This window comes from Theropithecus gelada, chromosome 6, assembly GCF_003255815.1.
Source record: "Theropithecus gelada isolate Dixy chromosome 6, Tgel_1.0, whole genome shotgun sequence".
NCBI lineage: Eukaryota > Metazoa > Chordata > Mammalia > Primates > Cercopithecidae > Theropithecus > Theropithecus gelada.
Window position 1 is genome coordinate 74,018,850 of NC_037673.1, and position 22,934 is coordinate 74,041,783.

General features: G+C 46.9%; 1 protein-coding gene across 1 annotated transcript in view; it reads right to left on the reverse strand.

Annotated features, from left to right (window-relative positions):
* Positions 1-22,934, reverse strand: part of LHFPL2 (LHFPL tetraspan subfamily member 2) — a 162,811-nt gene that overhangs the window by 24,810 nt on the left and 115,067 nt on the right. The window contains exon 4 of the mRNA XM_025389099.1: positions 6,209-6,823. Coding sequence (XP_025244884.1) covers positions 6,209-6,638 — 430 coding nt within the window. The 5' untranslated portion in view covers positions 6,639-6,823. The remainder of the gene's footprint in view (positions 1-6,208; positions 6,824-22,934) is intronic.

Genomic DNA, 22,934 nt, shown 5'->3' on the forward strand with positions numbered 1-22,934 from the left:
CTCTAATACAGCCTGGGAGCAGAACTCAGGAAGTTGTAGACCTGCGTCTACAGGTCTCTGCACATAGCAGGCACCCAGTAAAAGTGCCTAGGACTGAAATTGAATTCTGACCTGCCTTCTCACAACATGTCTGCATTTGTTTTACCTTTTTACCAAGGCACTACTAAAGGCTGGTGAATTAGGAAATGTGTCCTATCAGTGGTATGGTTAAACTGCTCAGACACGGAACTGTTGGACCTGACTTCTGGTGGAGCATCGTCTGTCTGGAGAGCCAGAAACCAAGAGCCTCCCTTTGGCAGCCAGAGGTCTTCAGGGCCTTATGCTCACCAGGAAGAAAAGGAAGGGCTGTTCCTTCTACTCTCCCCATGCCTCTTTGAGGGTGTTCTGAAGGTGGGCAACCAAGGTCACACCACCCCAGAGAAAGCCCAGTGACTTTTTCTGGAGTAAAATTCTGAGGCAGGGCTCCGTGTGCCCCAGGCATCTCCGTCCCTCTCCCTGTGCTTCCCGATCCCCTGTTCTGATTTCTCTCCTCTCAGTGGCTGACCTTGTCTTTTGGGCCTGGGAGTGAGTAAGTAGGGCATGAGAACAGTCATGGGGTTGGGCTATGGTCCTAACCTTGCTGCTTAAGGTAACTTTTTATCCTGTGTAAAAAGCAGTGAGAATACCAAGTCCTGGAGAGTGATCAGCTGCATTTCATATGCCGGCCCTTCCACCCACCAGATTTATGACAAAAGCAATTCTATAAGCGGCAAAGGCAAAATCCCCACTTGTCTGTCCCGGCTTTTCCTTTTATTGCTTTTTTTCAAGTTGTCCTCTTTCACCCTCAATCATCGCTCACTTCCAAGAAGGCTGAGCCTGCACACACCAGGCCCTTCACCACCAGCGCCATTCCCATGACCACACCCTTCACCGCAGCCCTGCAGAGGCAGGGTTCAGCCCCAGGGCAATCTCTCTGGTCAGACTGGTGGGGCAGCTTGCTCAGGCTGTCCTGCTGGACTGAGACCCATGCAGACAGAGGGCTGGAGGGAGTAGAGAGTGTGAGAGCCAGCCCAGCATAAAGGGAAGACTGGAAGATAGCAGGCAGCTGGCCGGTGGCTCATGCTCATGGCGGTCCCTGTGGAATAGGCCCAGCCAGCACAAGTGAGCCAAATCCTGAGCTCAGTTTAATGGCTTCAGTCCCAAACCTGAGTCACTGGGGATTCCATGGACTTCTAAGAGAACCCTGCACGCATTTCCAAAAACAAACTGCTTGATGTTGTCATGGAAAACCTGGATCTTTGCATTCTACGGTTTCACGATGGATTATATCCAGGTCACGACCTAAGGAAGACAGCCGGCAAAAAGCCAACCCTGCTGGCTGATCACCGGCTTTTGTAACGAATCCCAAAGGGATGCGAACCGATGTGTGCTGCTGGCTCTGCCAAGTCCTTGGACAAGTTCTCACCTCTGAAGACCAATCAGCCTGTGGTTTACTCCGCCAGGAGGCTCTGGGAAGCCACCTGCAATCAACATTCAATGGCTAGAAGCTGCCTCCAGAAGGCGAAGGAATGGAAAATGTGCATGTCAGGGGAAGGGGAGTGGGAGGAAGGAGCTCTTTGTTTTCCTGTCAATTTGACTGCTCTCTCCTGCTTTTTAAAAAAATGATCTGAGGACACCCCTGGTTACACCAAAGCCATAGGACTGCTGTGCGCCCTGAGCTCCAACACAGGCAGGCTCTTAAGGACAGGGAAAGACCCTACACACTGTATTTGTGTTTGATTTGAACAGAATAAGGTCAATTCTAAAAGCTACAAGATATCCCTGTTCCTTAGAATGCAACAAATCTGGGAAACCTATAATATACTAAAACTTGCCAAGAAAGCAGAAATACTTTGATAATGATTCTATAGCTACCATTTATTATTTACTGTGTGTTAAGCACTATGCTTAAGCCTTTTTATGTAGCATCTAACTTAATCCTCAAAAACAGTCCTGAGGTATAAAGTATTATACCCATTTTACAAGTGAGAAAACTATGGCTCAGAAAAGTGAGGCAAATTGGTCCGTGTTTCAAAGGCACATTCAGGTGAGGCTTGACCCCTCATTACTGCGTGAGTGCTGAACATCAAGGACACGTGCACAGTATTTAGAAAGTATCAGCCGGATGTCCACCATTAGGCCAGGCCCTGAAGGCAGATCCTGCTATCTGGATTCACGTAACAGGCAATAGTTATATTTCATTACTGTTTAAGTTAGCCTAGAGTTTGGGATTTCCACTGAAGTAGCAGATTCTTTCACACCCAATTTCTAAACTCGGACAAGATTTTGATTAATTGTGCTGTGTTTTTTATAGACAGTGAAGGCTACACAAGCCGGTGGCCTATTTATATCTTAAAATTAGGTATAGCAAAATAATATGCTTACGATCATTTTTCATCCAGTCACATTTTTGCCAAAATGTAAGGTGTAAGAACAAACACAGCCTGAGTATATTTCTAAAGAATCTTTTAGTTGCTCTGGCAACGGGCTCCTTTCTCACCATTTGTTTCAGTGTTGAAGAGATCCAGGGCTGAGGGAGATGGGGCATAGGGAGAGAAGAAGCCGGTGCTCACAGCTGCAGCAAGTCCTTGCTGAGGCTGGGGCTGACCAGAGGCTATCACAGATTGGCCAAGGGGAGAAAGCCAGCCAGCCCTTTCGGATGCCAGTGTGGCAACGTCCTCAGCCATGGATGCAAGAACCACAGCGCCCCTTACAGTGGCTTGAAGTGCATGATGAGACCTCCGATAGGGGAGAAAGCGCCCACTGAGTATCCCTTTCAGGTGTGACCCCCAAACATAAGAAGTATAGCTCAGTCCCTCTTTTTCATGATTTCTTCTCTGAAGGGTGATGCTAGGCTGGACAGAGAAAAGAAACCAGTTATTCCCTGCATTTCAGCACTTAGATCAGTGGCTCCTAGACAGCAGTCAAACTATGCAGGAATCTCTGCCTCCTGCCAATTTAAAATTCTGAGTAATTTAAGAATTTTTAAGATGCTGCATAGGTAACAGGAGTAAGGAGGAAGTTAAAGCTTCTAGACTGGAAAGAGGCAGAAGATCAGCACCAGCCCTCAGGAGTGCTCCTACTTCTTTCTCCTCAACCCTCCTCCCAGAGGCCTTGTGCAGACAGAAAAGTAAGAAAAACTCATTGGAGGCCAGGCACAGTGGCTCACACCTGTAATCCCAGCACTTTGGGGGCGGAGGTGGGTGGATCACTTGAGGTCAGGAGTTTGAGACCAGACTGGCCAACATGAGGAAACCCTGTCAATACTAAAAATACAAAAATTAGCCGGGCATTGTGGCGGGCGCCTGTCATCCCAGGAACTTGGGAGGCTGAGGCAGGAGAACCGCTTGAAACTGGGAGGGGGAGGTTTCAGTGAGCCAAATCATGCCATCGCATTCCCACCTGGGCAACAGCGTGAGAATCCGTCTTAAAAAAAAAAGAAAAGAAAAAAGAAAAAAAACTCCCTGGAGCGTTCGAATACCGGAGAGCCATACTAATCTCTGTGCAATAATGAACACCGTGCCATTAATGTGAGGCACACGAGAGTACCAGAATGTGTTGGACTAATCCACATTCAGAGATGGAATTCACTCACCTAACACCTTATTATAAACTGCATGTAAATAGTCTTGAAGGATACTATGCTTTGCTTCTGAATGACTGCCAAAGATAGGTTTAGTGTTATGGCCCAAGATGTCCCACCCCTTCCAGTAAATGGCCACTGGTTTACTGGAAGATAGTGGGATCATCAAGTTTCTCAGGATAAGAAGCACCCCTACATGACAAACCAGGAGTCTCATCTACATACCAGCAAATCAATAAAGCCCATAATAAAGGCATGAAATCATCAAGGATGTACAAATACAACAGAGCAAGGGAACAGTAAACAGAAATCCTTCTCTCTGGTCAACCAGGGCTCTTCAACAGGATTAATAAATTGTGTGTGCTGGCTTCCCTTGAGCTACATGTTTGACTCTTCAAAAGTAACATTTCTCTGCAAAAGTTTTAAGATATACACATGCATGCATACACACACACCCACACACACACACACACACACACACCCCCCACCCCTGAGGCACCTTGTGTCCAAGGAGAATAAAGCAGGGACATTTCTCTGATAAGAAAATGATGGGCCGGGTGTGGTGGCTCAAGCCTGTAATCCCAGCACTGGGAGGCCGAGAGGGGCGGATCACGAGGTCAGGAGATCAAGACCATCCTGGCGAACACGGTGAAACCCCGTCTCTACTAAAAAGTACAAAAAAACTAGCTGGGTGAGGTGGCGGGCGCCTGTAGTCCCAGCTACTCGGGAGGCTGAGGCAGGAGAATGGCGTAAAACTGGGGAGGCGGGGCTTGCAGTGAGCTGAGATCTGGCCACTGCACTCCAGCCTGGGCGACAGAGCGAGACTCCGTCTCGAAAAAAAAAAAAAAAGAAAGAAAATGATGACTCAGTCTTGAAACCCACCTTTAACATTTCTGGGTGGTGAGATGCCAAGCTGAAGGGGAGAGACATCTTCAGAAGTGAGTCAAAAGGGGACAAGGAGCTTCACAGAATCAAACTCTAAGCCTAAAAATTCTAAAAGAAGGTCATATTTTCCAATCTTCCTGTTTTTCAGAAGGAGAACGCTGAGACCCAGGGTGGTACATTTATCTCATGTGAAACTGCTATTGAGGAGCAATGCTGAAATACAGAATCCTGGTCTCCCAAATTCCATGAGTGCCTGGGTCACTTGTGGTATGGCTGATCCTGGCAGATGGAGAGATGAGGGACCTGAGACTTGTCCCTTTGGGCCAGAAAGTTTAAGGGGCCTGGTGTCTGGATGGTGTATTCCTCCATGAAAACAAATCAGAACTAAGGAGCAGGCCCTCTGTCATTTCTCTTGGCCCATTACTCCCCATCCCCCACCTCCACCCTACACAGGGGCCTCCTAAGATTTGAGGAACAGTAAACTTTATCTTATCGGCTGTTTGGGAAAAAACTGTCATTTGATCTGTTTATTTGGAAGCCAGCCCTGCTGAGCTCAAGAGTTTGCTATGAGGCCGGCTAGAGTGCATTCGTTTGGGGGCTGCTGCTTTACTGCCCTGGACACATGGCTCAGTGTATAACTTTATTTTGAAGAATCCTGTGCACACAGCTCTAGAATTTGCTGAGGGATGAATCACCTGTGCCCTTCATTTAGGGTTGTAGGTGGGTAACTTTGTCCTGTTAGAGTCTAGATTAATGTCTTGGTTAAAAAGTAAGCACCTGTTTTCTGAATATCAAAGCAAGAGTCTACTCCTCTACTTCTTTGGGGATGTCTTCAAACTCAGCTGTGTGTTTGTGTGTGAATTTCTGTCACCCAGAACAAGAACCTTGAATCAAACCTAGACAGACTATTATCCCATTGGTTCAGGACCCACCTTTCAAACCCACGCAGGGAAGCCTACAAAAGTGCTGGTAGCCGTGGATGCTTTCCCTGCAGCTCACAACCTTCTCCCTGGGACCACTGTAAAGAGCTCATCCTTTTCTTTCCGCCCATTTCTAATAAGCTCGTGACTGAGAAATTCCCAGAAAATGGAAGAGTTAGCTTGCATTTTCTGATCTGAGTGCACAGAACATTCTGTCAGGCTCTAGGAGACAGACAATTTATACCAGAACCTCACTAAACACACAGCAGCTGATACTAATTCCTTCCCAGCCCCTGTCTTCCCCGCCCAAGCTGAAATCATCTGGGGGCTGGAGCGGAGAGTGGATGGGGAAGCAGGCTTGCTGCTTCTTAATGAGAGACCCCACTTACATTCCTCTTAGCATCGAGTGCTTGCTGAAGGTGGGACTCACGCTTTCCATAATTCCTCAGGGAGTTGCACTGAAGTGGAGAGCATGCTTTTAATTTAATGGGAAACACAAAAAGTAGGAGTAGTTACTCAAACCAAAACCAACACCTTAGACCCCGAGGAAATAAGCAATGAGGAGGACCATGTAACACCAGAGAAGAACAAGCCCGTTTTCTTGTGGGGTAAGACAGGGGAAAGAGGCCCATGCGAGCAGCACACAAACGTCGCCTAGAACGGAAGGGGCAAAGGAAACCTGATTAGAGAGAAAATGGTCTTCTCCAAAACTGGCAGGAAGCAAATGCCCGGTGCCAGAGTGCGCTGCACCGGCAGCTCTCCATCCCTGCATCCCACCGTGCCCGGGGTCCTGCCTTCTTACCTGCAATTCCTTGCAACAGCCCACAGACGTTGAAGATGCTTTTCTTCATGATGCTCTGTACACACATGGTGAAGACGGACACCAAGGCCACCATGCAGAGAATAAAGATTCCCACAGCCAGGAAAATAGCTGTGGCCTGCCAGAAGCCGCTGGCGATCTCGCCGAAGCTCTCGGCGTAGGGCCCGCACAGCGTGTCCCGCTGGAAGTGCTGCATCCCTGGGTTCCGGATGCAGCGGGCGTAGATGCCCAGGGTGGGGTGGTAGGGCTCAGGGGAGCCCCCGCCTGGGCCCGCCGGCTCCGCGCCGCCGCGGCTCCTCGCTTTCCCGACCAGCCAGTCTGCGCTCATGAAGGCAATGAGCTCGGCAAAAGCCACTACAATACTCAGCAAGGTCCAGAGCATCGAGCGACAGGTGACAATGACATGACACATATTGATGTTCCAGGCGAAGAAAGAGTCAGGAGTCTACGGAGTTAATCAAAAAAAGAAAGTCGGTGGGGAAGGAGGCTCGGGCGGCCCGGGAAGGAAGTCGCAGCTGCAGTCATTCACTCCCGCCGCCGGCCGCGTTCATGCTGGGGACAGCGCTCCCGGACCCAGAGCACCGCCTGCGGCCTCACCTAGGGGAGAGGGAGGGCAGTTAGCAGCGCCGCCAGGCCCCGCCCCGCCTTCCCGCCGCGCAGCGACACAGTCCAAGCCCGGCCCGCGCCCGCAGAACCCTGCCAGCAAGCCCCGGGCCGGCCAGCATGCCAGGCGGTTGTTGCACTCGCTGCGTTTGTTTCAAGTTCTCCCTGACATCACTGCACTCAGAACTCTATGTGGCAGTTAACCTTCTCTCTTGGGAGCGCTATGGAAGGAGGCGGCTAGTGCCAGGTCCTGCTCCCAACCCAGGGAGCACTGTCCCGGTTGCTGCTGCACTCTTAGGACAGGGCTCCCGCTCCCTCATCTTTTACTGGAAAAAGTCAAACAGCACAGGGATCCAGAGTGGAGGAGGCAAGAATGGCAATCAACTCTATTAGTGGATTTTTTTTTTTTTTAAAGTTTGCAAGACTTTTTGGCCTGCTGTTTTGGTACTAGGTGAGTTAAGTTTTGCGAAACTTGCACCAAGCGCTTTTGCTTAACAGTAGAGAGTAGCGACACCCCACTTTTATTTCCTGGAAATTAAATTACTAGCAGAGACATGTGTGTTTGCTTCATAGGTAAATAAGAAACAATCCCATGAAAAAGAATAAACAAAACATTGCTCCCACACCTATATTTCATCCATTTTTCACAGGGTGATTTTTACACAAAATAATTTACACTAATTAAAACTCAGAGGGAAAAAAACCTTAGGAGTTCATGCCTTACTTGGGGAAATTATTTTTAAAAGACATTAATGACCGTTAACTAAGCATCATTACAACTGAGTGGACTTGTTGACAACAGAACCTTGTCTATGAAGAATGCATCCCTTGAATTGTCCCAATTCATCCCATGTGCCTCTGCCTAAGCTTCGATTCACCCCAGGTCTGGAACTCAACGTGCCCATTGTTTCTCATTTCACAGAGGCCTCATTCTGTCCCCAAGGAGGAATGACTTCATTACCAGAAGACATTGCTCCAATGGCTCAAGCCTTCTTCAGAGGAGTCTAGACCCTGAAATGGGGGCCAGCAGTGCTGGTCTGCAGCCCCGTTTTCTGCCCCATTTCAAGGCCAAGAACAATCCCTCAGCTTACATCTGGGCACATGGCCCTGCTCTGAATGATTAGATCTCATTAACTGAGGTCAAGTCAACTCCATGAGAACTGCAAAGAGCCCCCTGGCATGTTGGGAGTGGGGTGAGGCAGGGAGTTATCAAAGAGGAAGAGAAGCGGGGAAATAAGGAAGCCCAGTGTCAAAGCTTAAAATGCCCGTTTCTACACCCTGCACCAGCTGTCTGCCTGCTGGCTGACTTCCTAGTTAGCATGTGATCTACCCATCCCTTGAAACATGATGTATTTTAAAATCGTCATATCATGGTGGTTGCTATACAAGATGCTATTTTGGGGACACAGCTCGTGCACTACTAGGAACATATGCACTTAATTGTCAGGGTGTGTGTGCGTGTGTCACAACGCTATGCCGAGCACTGGGTAAGGGAAGGGAGTCCATCAGGTATGGGTTCCAAAGCCAGCTCCAGTACTGACCATGTGCATGTCTAACTTCTCAGAGCTTCCTCGTCTGAGCTGGTAAGGGTAGCCTACCTCACCAGATTATTGCAAGGAATGAACAAGAACCTACTGAAGCACCCACACAGTGCCTGGCAGAGTAAGTGCTCAACAAGTATCAACTCCTTGCCCTCAGAAGCTTTTCCTGTAACATAGATGACACCATCCAGACAACTATTGGTCCAGTGGAGGTGCCCAGTAGATTACAGAAACCTGGCCACTGCACACAGAAAACATTAAGCACAGGCTACTTAGAGATGGACGAGGTCACTCATGTCTAAACTTTCCTGGCTGCCTTCAAGGGTAGAGTCCTGGTCTTCCTGTTTCCCCACTACCTAACTCAGCTGCCAATCCACCTGGTGGAGATAAATTAGCATTCAGCCAGAAGGTATAGCCTACTCCAACTCACTCATTCTCAGCTCCTCCTCCAGATAGTACCGAATAGAAAGCCTTTTGAGAAAAAAGTTACTGAGGGCTTTAGAGGAGATTGTTTATAATGAAAATAATCATTCTAAAAGAGAACAAGAAAATGAACCAAAAAGACTCCCAGGAGGCCCTGAGAGGCTGCACGTGCCCACCAGGCTCACAGATACTTTGAGTCCACAGGTGGCAATCCCAGCCTGTTGAGTGCTTTATATAAAGCCTTCCCATTTGATTAGAAAACCATTTTAGTTATGCCCAGCCAATCTCTGTGCCATCCCTTTTCTGTTAAATGTAATTTTTCTTTTTTCTTTCTTTTTTTTTTTTGAGATGGGGTCTCACTCAGTCACCCAGGCTGGAGTGCAGTGGCATGATCTTGGCTCACTGCAATCTCTCTGCCTCCCCGGTTCAAGCAATTCTCCTGCCTCAGCCTCCAGAGCAGCTGGGATTACAAGCACACATGACCATGCCTGGCTAAATTTTTTTTAGTAGAGATGGGGTTTCGCCATGTTGGCCAGGCTGGTCTCAAACTCCTGACCTCAGGTGATCCACCCACCTTGGCCTCCCAAAGTGCTGGAATTACAGGCCTGTGCCATTGCCCCAGCCTGAATGTAATTTTTCAATGAGAACATTCATATTTGTCCTCCTGCAGAACTGCACGGCTCCTACAACCTCTCAGGTGACTTGTATCTTAATGACTACTCCAGTGTTCACTGCCCCGGCCAGCAAGGTCTGCTCAGAGTGAGGAATGCAATTAGTTTGCAGCATCTGAAGAAAAAGGCTGTAAAAGTTCAGGAGAGGAGAAGATGGGACGTCTGGGCTTAGCAAAATGCCTGAGAACTATCTGAAGGCAGGATTGCTTAAGGACTCACATGCTTAAGTTAAAATAATATAGTTCCCTCTCCTTTGTGCTAAAACATTTCCACATTCACTGCACCAAATTCTCACACTCACACAAGATTGGCTGGGATGAGGGCTTCATTATTCTGTTTTCAACGGGGGGAAAAGATGCTCTGTTCTCCCTAGTAAGTTTGCTAACTGCTACTCTCAGAGGAACAGTTGTGATACGCAAGGCTGACTAAAACTGAGGCTTCCTGGGGGCTGTGATATGGTTTGGCTGTGTCCCCACCCAAATCTCATTTGAATTATACTCCCATAATTCCCACGTGTTGTGGGAGGGGTCTGGTGGAAGATAACGGAATCATGGGGGTGGATCCCCCTTACTGTTTTCATGGTAGTGAATGCATCTCACGAGATCTGATGGTTTTATAAGGGCAACCTCTTTTGCTTGGTTCTCATTCTCTCGTCTGCCACCATGTAAGACATGTCTTTCGCCTTCCACCATGTTTGTGAGGCATTCCCAGTCACGCAGAACTGTGAGGAGTCCATTAAACCTCTGTTTCTTTATCAATTACCCAGTCTAGGGTATGTCTTTACCAGCAGTGTAAAAACGGACTAATAGAGGCTGCAAGCAAAGTTCTTAGGGTGGCAGGACAAGGGACCATCTCAAAGTGCAGCAGGGGCCTTCTGCAGTGGTCTGTGCTCTGTGAAGTGTACCAGTTTGGCGAAGTGTACTCAAAGGCAGGTACCTACTGAGACATCTGTATCAAACGGGAAATGACAGAACTCTGTTAACCACAGGGATATGATGCACAGCCCTCCTCGGCCTGGCATCCGTTGCTATTAACCGTAATGCCTGCTTCCACAAAGCCCACTTCATAAACCAGGCCTTCACTGCCATTCTACGTAAACGACTTCTCTCCATGGGCCACTAAATACGTTTCCCTTTGAGAACACCTGACCTTACTATCGCATCCCTGGTGATTGTGGATAATCTAGACAGCCCTCTTGATGTTCAGAAAACGATGACTGGCACAAAGGTGTGCAAAGTAAAGCCTCTTCACTTAAAAAAAAAAAAGACAAGTGAGAATCCTGCAGAAACCTACATTAATACCATAGGATAGGGAGCAAAGAGGAGTTTCTAAATGGCTGGTCTGTGGCAGTCAGTCCTGTGTATGGATTCTTCCCAGAGCCCTACTTTGAAAAGGTAGAGTGAAGGTCCTCAGCAGAGCTGAGCTGGGGTTTGTCACTTAAATCCCGGGTCTGTCTTTGGCAGCTTCCTGCTGTCAGCAGGGAAGAAAGTACATGTGAAGCCAGAACCACCCAGTGCCCATCGGCAGGATCACCCGGACAGAAACTCAGGAGCAAAGTTCATATCTACCTGGAAAGAATAAGGGAAACCGGAAAGACGTTGATCAAGGTGGCATCAAAAAGCTCTCAAGTCCCCATCCTGATGGGAACAGCACACCCAAAGAATGAGGCCAGGACAAACAATGTTTCGAAGAACACTACCTTGCTTACTCACCCTGGTTCTGTTTTTCAACTTTATTATGAACGTTTTCAAACATAGATATGAGTTGGCAAGAACAGACAATGAACACCCACATGCCCAAACCCAGATTCAACATTTGTTAACATTTTCCTGTATCTGTTCCATCAATCTGTAGCATACACACTCACACATTTTCTCAAATATCTGAAAATGAGTTGCAGATGTTTTGACACTTCACCCCTAAATACTTTAGCATACACCTCCTAAAAATAAGAACATTTTCCTATATAACCACAACAAGATTAGGACACTCAAGAGAATGGACAATAATCCCCTTATACCCAAAGTCTAGTTCCTACTCAAATTTCCCTACCCCTGCCCTGTTTTCAATAGCTGTTTTCTTAAAACCATGACTCAATCACGGCTCATACATTGCATTTGATTAGGATCTTTTAGTCAAGGATAGTCTTCCCACCACAACCTATTCCACCCCATCCCCATTATTTTCCCCCTGACATTGACTATTTGAAGACACTGAGCTAGTTGTCCTACAAAATACTCAACAACCTGGATTTGTCGATTTCCTCATGATTTCATTTCAACTTGTTCTCTATCCTCTATTTCAGAGAAACTGGAAGTTACATCTAAAGGCTAGACTGGTAGATTCTTGGCTGATCTCTATTTTCATTCTTGCAGTCTCCCTCAGACACATGAATCCCGCAAGGGTCAGCAATATGGCCTCCATCCCCATTTCTTCTGCAAGGATGAGAGGATTAAGAGAAGTACAATGTATGTGCTTTTGCCTTCCAAGAGTTGGAAAGACCCTCCAGAGTGCTGCTTCTTAAAGTGTGGTTTCCCAGACCATCTCCCAGAGAATGACAGCTACCTGTTTCAAAAAGGACGTTCCTGGTCCCCAACCAATCATTGATTCAAACTTTTTGGGTGGTGCCAGAATCTGCATTTCTCACAAGCTCCCAGGAGAGCCTTTCACAGAAAGTCCACTGTGAGGCAGCGTGGGAAAGGTCGGCTCCATGGTATTGGCGAAGAGAGGTAAAGAGCAGAGGCAGGAGGAGTGTGGCCTGGCTCAGTCAGGACAGACCCAGGGGCCAGATCACTTGTCCCCTGCACAGCTCATGATGCCTCCCAGGTCACAGGGCCCAGTGACTGTAGGGAAACCAGCTGTTCTCCCAGCTCATCTGTTGTCTGATAATCCTTGTACAGCATGAAACGATCTGCCCAAACATTCAGGTCCTTTTCTTCAGAGGACAAAAGCAGCTTTCAGAACTGGAAGGATAGTGCTGGCACAAAAAGCACAGGACCTTGCATGACTTAAAAAAAAAATGTACCAAAGGAGGTTTTGAAACTCTCACTCTGGCCACCCCGTAAAACACACTGACTACAGAAATCCAGACATCTTGATTATATTTAAGAGGACCCAAATGCACTAACAATTCTATTATTCTTTAGGGTACAGTCTAAACATGCTCAACACCTCCTGCTTTTGCCAATTTCCTTGGCTCAACTTCCGATCGACTCCTCTTCTCCATCCCATCTCTGACTTCTGGGAAAACTCTGAATCTATGGTTCCCAATTAGGAGCAATTCTGTCCCCATCCCAACTCCGCAGGGGACATTTGGCAATGTCCGAAGGCATTTGGGGCTGTCACAGCTATGGGGTTGGGGGTGTGTGCTACTGGTATCTGGTGGACAAGGGTGCTGCTAAACAAAAATTACCTGGCCCCAAATGTCCGTATCATCAATGTCGAGGAACCCTGCTCTGGGGGCTTCTCACAAAGGGCAATTTTGAATGTACAGGAGCAACTTAAGATGATTTTTAAGATCTATTTTTAAAAGGTCTATTCTGATGAGTATGTCTATAATCTGGACATTCACAATATTTACTAAATTAAATATATTTTTAGTTGTTTTTCTCCATTTTTAAAAAACGCCATGCTAGTTTGGATATCCAAGATGATAGGATGACAGGGCCTGGGGCCCCAGAAGCCAGGGCAGACTGACTCAGAACCTCGTGCCCTTGAGCCTGTCTTTCCTGGGGTCCTGGGTGGTCTCTGCATCACACGCTAAAGTTAACTTCTGTTTTCAGAAATCTCTATTCTGCGAATGGCAAAATGGGGCTCCCCACTCATTACTGTTACCTTTCTTCACCTACACCTGAGGGGCCCGGACACGGGTTCAGAAAACTAAACGGTTGGCCACACGGCTTCTGCTTCTTTCAGACTCCTCTCCTCCAGAGTCGGGCTGGTCACTCAGGAGGTACTCAGGTGGCCGTGGCCACCCCACATCTCAGGGAACCTCAAGGACCCTACGAGGTAGACCTATAAGATTTTCAGGCTTGCTGATTCTTACCTGACCCCTCTTAAAAGATGCTTCTCTTCCCCTTGAAACTATTGACATTCTCAGCTGCCTGGCAGCCCCTCCCTCCAAACACACCTGAACAAGTCTCTTTTTTTCTAGGCATGGGACCCCCAGTGAGCTCTCTGACCCCATGCTCACTGTCAAGTTTGTTGTTTAATGCACTCATCCTGGCCAGTCATAGGTTTCTTTCTTGATGCCAACTCCAACTCCTCCTGTATCCAATTAACCTACCTCTGGGCACCCATTTCTAGAGAGGCCATTTCCCCTCCCATCCTGAGGTATCTGTATTAGTCTGTTCTCATGCTGCTAATAAAGACATACCCGAAACTGGGTAATCTATAAAGGAAAGAGATTTAATGGACTCACAGTTCCACATGGCTGGGGAGACCTCACAATCATGGCAGAAGGCGAATGAGGAGCAAAGGTACATCTCACATGGCAGCAGGCAGGAAAGCATGTGCAGAGGAACTGCCCTTTATAAAACCAGCAGATCTCGTGAGACTATTGACTATCATGAGAACAGCATGGGAAAAACCCGCCCCTATGATTCAGTTACCTCCCATTGGGTCCCTCCCATGACACGTGGGGAGTATGGGAGCTACATTTCAAATGAGATTTGGGTGGGGACACAGCCCAACCATATCAGCGTCTACAGCCAGAGATGGAAGGTCCACTTGTCTAGTCCTGTTTTCTAAATGATTCCTTCTCTTCTAAAGCCCACTTGCATATTTTATGTTTGTTTTCCCTCTATTTCTACAAATGTCCTCATCTAAAAGCTCTTTAGGCAAGTCTTTCTTTATGTGTCTGTCCAACAGGCAGGAGGAGCTGAACAAACCAACCTCTAAGGGAGACACTAAAATCTGATGTAGCCCAGATCCCATAAGCCGGGGTCATATGCCTATGCCTGTATAGACCATGGGGTCGAAAGCATTTTCAATTTGTTTACATGAAATTAAAACTTGAATTTCAGGAGTTGCCTTTTAATGCCACTGCTTTATAGGAATTTTAAATGAAAGGTGTTTTTCAAGCTTACAATGAATTTTGTGATATTAGGCAAAATATAAGTCTTAAAGTGAACCTCTTGTGTCTTCTCAGGATAAGAGAGTTTTAATTAAGAAAAGTAACAGGCCGGGTACAGTGGCTCACACCTATAATCCCAACAGTTTGGGAGGCCAAGGCGGGAGGATCATCTGTGGCCAGGGATCAGGTACCCAGGGTTTTCCAACTTTCCCTAATGAGAATGCCACATTCAAAACTGTAGAAAGGTTTATACTTTCTCCATTCATTAACTATAGGAATTCCCCAAATATTTAGGATTCATACTATGCTTTGAAAACAGATGGGCTTCAGTGCAGCTTCCAACGAGATGCACACTCCTCAGGGGAATGTGAGCTTGATGCGCAGCTGCCAGTAGCTCTAGGTACTTTGGAATACAGAATGATCCTTCAACTCTGGGCAGCAGCCTGGCCTGCAGGACTGAGCCGGTGTAATGACTCAGGAATGTGCCAGCTGGGAGGAGGTGGCCCAATGAGTGTTCCTCACTGCAGCCCAGATGAAGTCACTGCACGCTCAAAGTTCAAGATGGTCACAGAAAAACCCCTTTTTAAAAGTCTGAACTCTTGTACTTGTTCATATGATCCCAGTGTCCTCTTTCTGGGAAGAGGGACTTATTATTGTAGCTTCTAACAATAGTGAGGCATAGTAAACAGAGATAAAGTTCAGCTGGATGTCCCAGAAGCAGTGAGTATGTGTCAGGAAACCAGGCCTCTTAAAAACAAAGCAAAAGCCTGGGGCAGAAATGGCTTTAGGTCATTTCTATAAGAGAGGCTTCCCAACTCCCTGTTCCCCAGGTGCTCACCTGAATGGGCTGCTAAGCAAGGTGGGCAGAGGAAGCCTGTCCCATTCCACGCCCAGTGCTATGGACTCCCAGGGGCTCCAGCTACCTTGCTCCCCAGCATGAGCCAGGCTGGAGAAGATGACCACTGAGAACCCACACAGCCCTCCCTAAGAGAGAGACGCGAGGCAAGAGAGCCTGGGGGAATCCACAGAAGAGACACTAGACTGGATTTTGGTTAGGTGATAAAAAGGAGCATGTCCCTGGGATGCTGACAGATACTTCTTTGAGATGGTTAGGAGAGACCTCATCACAGCAAACCATTTCTCACAGCCCTGATCACCTGAGGCCTCGCAAGAAGTTCCTTTTCTCTGTACCCCACAAGTGGGTGGCTGATAATTCTGGGTTCCAGTATAACATGGCAACAGCCAGAATCTGCCTCTGGGGAGGATCTGTCAGGCTTCACGAAGGGTACACAGGACAAAACCCCTCGCCTCCACCCCTCCAGGGCAAGGAGCTCATCCAGAAAGGCAGCATGTAAGAATGACTCAGTCTGGAGGCAGACTCTTCATCTGAACCCTGGTTCTACCAGGTCCTCAGTAGCGACCTTAGGTGAAATTGGGCCCATGTTCCTCAGTTCCTGTGTCTGTAAAATGGAGTGATAGCCTACCACATAGGGATGTTGTGAGGATCAACTAAGTTAAAATAAGAATCAAGCTTAGAACAGCACTTAGCACATGGCAAGCACTCCATCCGTGTGGACTATCCCCCTGCAACGGATCCAGCCTCCCCGTCCCTTGACCCGGCATAAACACGACCACTTCTGGGGTCGTGTCTCAGGCACTCCTTTTGCCACTTAGATCTTCAGGTTCTGGAGCCCATCTGGCAGGTAGGTAATTAGCCTTTCCTTCAAATACTAATTTCCCCCTGGAAAAGGCGTTGTGTGGCGGAAAGGATGTAACACAGAGCTGGAACGGCTTCAGTGCTATAAATCACGCTCTAGCATTAACTAGCTCCGTGTCTTTGGGCAATAAACGCCACCTCTCTAAGGAGAGTGTCCTCATCTCTAAAGTAGGGGTAAGGAAAGTCGCTGCCACACTTTTCGGGTGGAACACAAAAACTGTGCACGGAGGGTCAGGCATAACTGCAGGTGCCAAGACATAGTAGGAATCATTACTATTATCATCATATTGGTCAACATTTATTTTTCTGTTGTTTATCTCCCCAAGGCCACAAAAACACCTTCTATTATCATTCTAACTCTCTGTAGAAGGAAATTTGTCCAATGGCAAAGTAATAGGCAAGGGAAAAAGACCACTAGGCAGGCAGGCAGGCAGGCAAACATGGGTCCCGACCCAGGCCCGGCTCTTGGCTAATGGGTGTGTGACCTTGCACGGCTCCACTGCCTCCACTGGCTTCAATGTCTCAGGCCCAAAGTGAAGGCGCTGCACTTGCAGATCACCACTGTCACTTTCAGCTCCAAAAGTCAGTCATTTCAAGCATATGACCACCTCTTCTACCTTCTCCCAGATTAGAGGCTCCTCCCAGAGCAGATGGCTCCATAAGACCTGCTCCTCTGGAGACGGAGGTCTCTGGGTGGAAGGAAGAGGGGGAGACCCCACATGTTACCAGGAATGGCAAGGGACAGCCATGGCTGATGGAGAGCTGAGCATGGCCGGGGCACACCCGTGGGCACTACACAAGGGGCTGGCCCAGGGCCCTGGCCAAGGGTATGGGCTGGCCTGGCTCCCTCTTCTGCTCATATGTTTTTTTTTTTTTCCTGGGGTGGGAGAATCTAACTCTGACTTCTATTCTTGGGAATATGGTAGAGCATTCCCCACTCTGGTCTTTGGGCTAACTACTAAAAATGAGGTCCCCCCTGCCCTGGGCCGCAGAGATGGACCCTGCCTTTAAAGGACCCCTACTCAGTTTTGAAAAATCACCAACTGTTCCTTTCTGATATACTTTTGCTTCCTGTTTCAGACAAGTAAAATGCTTGGAATCATTAACAATTTGATAGCTGTATGCCAAAGGACATGGCAGAATACAAAGTTTTAACCGTTTTTAAAAGGATTTCTATTTTGCTTTCTTACATATGTCAAGAAAGGTGCCAACTGATTAACACGTACATATCAATTGGAATTCTAAAGCTGAAAAAAGCCAGCACTATGGGAGACTCCTTTTTAAGTGACTTAGCTTCAGGCAAGAGTCAGAAGTCATGTCCCTTTCATTTCAAAACATAAACTGTATGAAACTGTCCTACAAAATTAACATTTGCTATTTATCCTCCATTCCTCAGTGAATTATTAAAATCAAGCAGTACAATTCTCTCATCAGTTACAAATGGCACCAGAAGGCTGATTTACATCTATCCAGGGGCAATTTCTGATGAGTATTTTTATTAATGATCTAATAAAATGTCTTGTTTTGTTATCAACTAAATGATTCAAATGATGTTTTAAAATCTAATACTCCAACCCAATAGTCTGGTGATGAAGCTACTGAGCTGACATTAATTTAAAGTGATTTGTAATTTTATTTGGCATTATCAATAACACCATGGATAGATTTAAATTTTAAGAAAATTTTGGCTCCCATGCTGTCAAAGGCAGTATTTTATAAGGTTCAGTAAAATTGATCTGATTACGATGATAATCACCAATAGCAAAGGTCAGGGGTGAGAGGTTCTGATAAGATAAATTACTTGGCAGTCAGCCACGCACATCTTAAATTGACAAGTCGGCTGAAAGTTTGGGTTGTGAGAATAAAGCTATGTCAACAATAAGAATGACCCAAACACGTCCACTTTCAATCCTCCTAATTTCCTAACTTTTGTTCCAATCTGCCCTTTAGCAGAGATGGCTATTCATAAAAGGAAGTGCTGAACCATCTCAGGCCTTTGTGATGTGGGCAGGAATGAAAATGCGGACCTTCTAAGGCTGGCCATGCGGAGGAGAGCAATAACTCTTTGCTGTGTGCAGATGCGACCCCTCCTCCCACCCTAGGAAACCAAGGGCCCGGGCTCTTAATAGTCCTGATGGATTTCTGAGGTAATAACAGGTGAAGCTGCATCAATTCTGCAAAAATAATTTTTCCCAGAACCCAGAATATTTGCTTTTTCCTCTCTTCTCACTAAACCTCATGCTACTTGAAAATAATACTCATTAAACATCAGCTAAAACTAAAGCACTTAAAAGGGGTCACATTGGCCAGGCGTGTTGGTTCACAGCTGTAATCCTAGCACTTAGGGAGGCTGAAGCGGGTGGATCACCTGAGCTCAGGAGTTCAAGACCAGCCTGACCAACATGGCAAAACCCTGTCTCTACTGAAAAAACAAAAATTTGGCTGGGCATGGTGGCGGACACCTGTAGTCTCAGCTACTCAGGAGGCTGAGGCATGAGAATCGCTTGAACCCAGGAGGCTGAGGTTGCAGCGAGCCGAGATTGCGCATCGCACTTCAGCCTGGGTGACAAGAGTGAGACTCTGTCTCAAAAAAAAAAATTTTTAAAAGGAGTCTCTCATATTGCTGACCTCCCAAACCAGAGAATTCACATTAATATACATTTGCTGACACCTGTTTATCACTGTGATTACTACAGCCAACTTTCATCGAGCCAAGCACTGAAGTTCTAAAGTGGTAAGGCAATCCAGACACCTCTAGAACTAATACCTTGTTCACAACTGATTGTCCAAGGTTGAAGTACTCGACAATGGCGGGGGAGAGGGAAGGCAGGCAAGGAGACCTGAAGATACTCTTACCGCCCTCCGGAAACTGTTATTAACGCTGGAATCAGGAAATACACAGACATAATGAAGACCTGAGCCGCTGAAGACCATAACTAGGTCACTGAGAATGCAGTGCCTTGAGGTGGGTCGGGCAGGACCGAGGGGTGAGAATCTTGAGAACACCAATATAAGGTCTCATCAGGGATATAATATCTGGGAAGTAAACAGATGGTTAATTCAAATGGGAGAGTTGTAGTTGGGGGGGAAAGGGTTGAAGTTTTTCTGCGTCTGTTGTATAACCCCAGATGGTTGCATAAAAACACTTAATAGAAGTCAAAAGGGTTGGACCATGCTGACATGGCTTATGTTCTCAGCAAGACAGAAATGGCTGATAACCCGTTTCTGGTATGTGCACGTGTGTGTCTGTGGTGTGTGTGTGTATTTCTGCAAGTAAAAATGGAAAATGAAGGGGCGAGTGATTTTTTAACCCAGGCATATCTGCTAGCTATATAGTATGATGAATTTCAAACAGAAGAATGAAAACTCACCTTATGTTCTCACAGCCCCTCATACCCATTCAAATTCACTTTTTAACTCACAGGATTATTTGTGAACTTTTTATAATGGTTTACGAGGAACAAGAATGACCCTGAACTACTTTAAGTATGTTAGGCACTCAGGAGACTTGGGAACTCTCAGTGTACAGAAAGCCCAGGGTAGGATGGAGCTCCCCCACAGTGAGGGTGTAGAAGAAGGCGGGAGGACCAGGATGTACCCTGGGGATGCTATCTGCCCGAGACAGGCAAAAGGGGGTAAATCTGCCAAAGAGACAGAGGACAAGAGACAACCTGCCAGACAGACAACCTACCAAGGATGAAGAATGAGGGGTGATGGTCCTAGAAGGCAATGGCGAGGACAGAAGGAGGGTGGCGATGGCCCACAGGGGCCAATGGCTGTCACTGACAGTCACACCCTGAGAAACAAGCATTTCCCCCTAAAAAGAAGTAACGAGTCTAGCAGGAACTGAAGTCAGTCTTGCCGTGGCCTAAGATACACTTCAAAATGTTGTGCGCTGCATTTTAGCTGAATTCTCAATTTCTCAACCCTGAACATTTAATTTAAAAAGTCCCAAGCAGTACTTTATCTGAGGAGTCATTACAATAAACAGGCAGTTAGCACAAGGTCCAGATAAGGAAGAATGTGAACAACACAATGGTGTAGATGCTGTGGAGGGGCCGGGCAGGGGGCTGGGGGGAAGGAAACGAGCCGGACAATGCACAGATGTCTGTTTTCGCTGCCAGGAGTTCAGACAAACAGGAAGACCTTAAACTTCTCCAACCGGGAACACTCGGTTTTACCTGATGAGCAGAGGGGCTGAGCACATGACTAGAAACAGAAACAGAAGGTTGTCATTAAGGCGACAAGGCTCGCTCCACACAGAACCCACACCCAGCCTCGTTCTCAGGAAAACCCAAGCCTTGCTCACTTTGCACCCGGGTTATGCTCCTCAGCCTCACGGCCTTTTCCCTTGAGCTGCTCAGTGAGGTCTTGGGGCACACTCACTCATGGGACCCAAATAAGCCCAAGACACCAAGTTTCACAATTTTAAAATTTCCTGCTGACATCTAGCGAGAATTTATCTGTATGCAGCTTCTAAATGGGAATCAAAGAAAAAACGTCTGGCGTAATTATTCAAATGTCACGCTCTGTTCCAACAATAATATCACAATGGAGGTATAAGAATTGTTAGAAATCCCGCCAGGCGCAGTGGCTCACGCCTGTAACCCCAGCACTTTGGGAGGCCAGGGCAGGCGGATCACTTGAGCTCAGGAGTTCAAGATCTGGCTGGACAACATGGTGAAACCCCATCTCTACTAAAAATACAAAAATTAGCTGGGCGTGGCGGTGGGCACCTGTAGCCCCAGCTGCTCGGGAGGCTGAGGCACGAGAATCGCTTGAAGTCAGAAGGTGGAGTTTGCAGTGAGCCAAGATTGCACCACTGCACTCCAGCCTGGGGCACAGAATGTGAACCTGTCTCAAAAAAAAAAAAAAAAAAAAAAAAGTTAGAAATTCTCAGAATCTCAAAAGTTAGGAATCTCATGAAATGTTTTCTCTTTGGAAACAGTTACATATTTCTCTCCCTATTGAGTATTTTTTAAATGCTTGAAACTACGCAATCAATAAATATTTCTTGAAATAATTAAAACTTTAGAACATTGTGTTCTGGTACCCTTTGGTATTATAATACTTGGTACCCCTTGGTATTATAATACTTGGGTATTAAAGCTAAAGGTTTCTAGATATAACAGCGTTTCTCAGCTTCGGTACTTCTAACACTTGGGGCTGGATAATTCTTCGCTGTAGGGGCTGGTCCTATAAACTGAAGGATGGTTAGCAGCATTCCTAGCTTCTCCCCACTGTATGCCAGGAGCGATCTCTCAGTCAAGGCCAAAAACAATGTCTTTAGACATTGCTGAATGTCCCCAGGGGACAATCCTGCTCCAGAAGGAAGGGTTGAGACCTAGGCCCTGAGATGGGGGTCAAGTGCTGACTACAGGACACACTGGCAGAATAAAGCAGGATAACCACTAACCTCCCTAGACCTCCATTTCCCCAGCTATAAAAGGAGGATATCTTACAGGGTAGAGATGAAGACTAAATGAGAGAATACACGTAAAGTGCTTTGCACAAAGCATTGTAATGCACAGAGTAAGCATTCAGTAAATGGTAGCAACAGTAATGGTTAAAGAAGAGAGTCGCAGATCCATAACCTTGGAAAAATGAATTGAGCAGGTCATTCGTGGGGTCATTAATAAGAACGAATGCCCACACAGCTCACATCTAAGCAGTCTGTACGGGGCACACATGGCTAGTGTGTTAGAAACACACAGCCACTTATTAACACTCACCTTGATAAAAATCAAGTTGTTTTCATCCCTTGGAGGATAAAGGGGGGAGTAGGAATAAAAAGAAAAGAGATGAAATGGGAAAATGGCTACAGACTAAGGAGAACTATCCTGACACAAAGAGGAAAAGGTAAAAAGTGTGCACCTTCTAAAAACTGCTTGAAGACACAAGTTAAAATAAACACGCTGCGTTTGGGAATAGGATACCACAGTGAGAGCTGGGGAGTATCTAAATAGCTGAAAATGGCCACTGCAAGGTGCCGAGGGCAGTTGTGAAGGAGCTAAGAAGAAAAGTAATATGGCTCAACACCAAAGCAGCAGGAAAGTGTGAGCACGGTAGAGCCTCCTCTCTGGCCAAGCACTGCCTTCCAGCTTCTTCCTGTCAAAACCTGAGCCTGCTGAAGAAGGCAGTAGAGCCACCCCAGCCTCCCCAAGTCCTGTGCCAGCAGCTTCAAACCTGGGTCTCTCCCACTAGCTGTTCTTTGGCCCCTCAGTGGGAAACGAACAAAGCCCCCCTCTCTGCCTCTTCTGCTGGTCTCTGCAGCCCCGGCCCACCCCACCACTCTCCAGAGCACTCCGTTTTCTTGCCTCGCCACTCCACCCTACACTCCGAGTCTGTGTGTCACATACAGGCTGGGTGTGGACAGACTCATTGGAACACAAATACTGTGAGTCAATCAGCACTCAAACCTCCTTGGGTTTAGAAATAGTCAATGACTTTTTCTGGTAGCTAAGGTCTAAAATAAGCTATTAAAAACAATCATCTTGACTTTCTATCTGAGTCACAGCGAATGCAACATTAAATTGAAAATACCGGGAGGGATGGCATTCTGAGTTTTACCTGATGTAAATGATGAGTTGATGGGTGCTGACGAGTTGATGGGTGCAGCACACCAACATGGCACAAGTATACAACAAACCTGCACGTTATGCACATGTACCCTAGAACT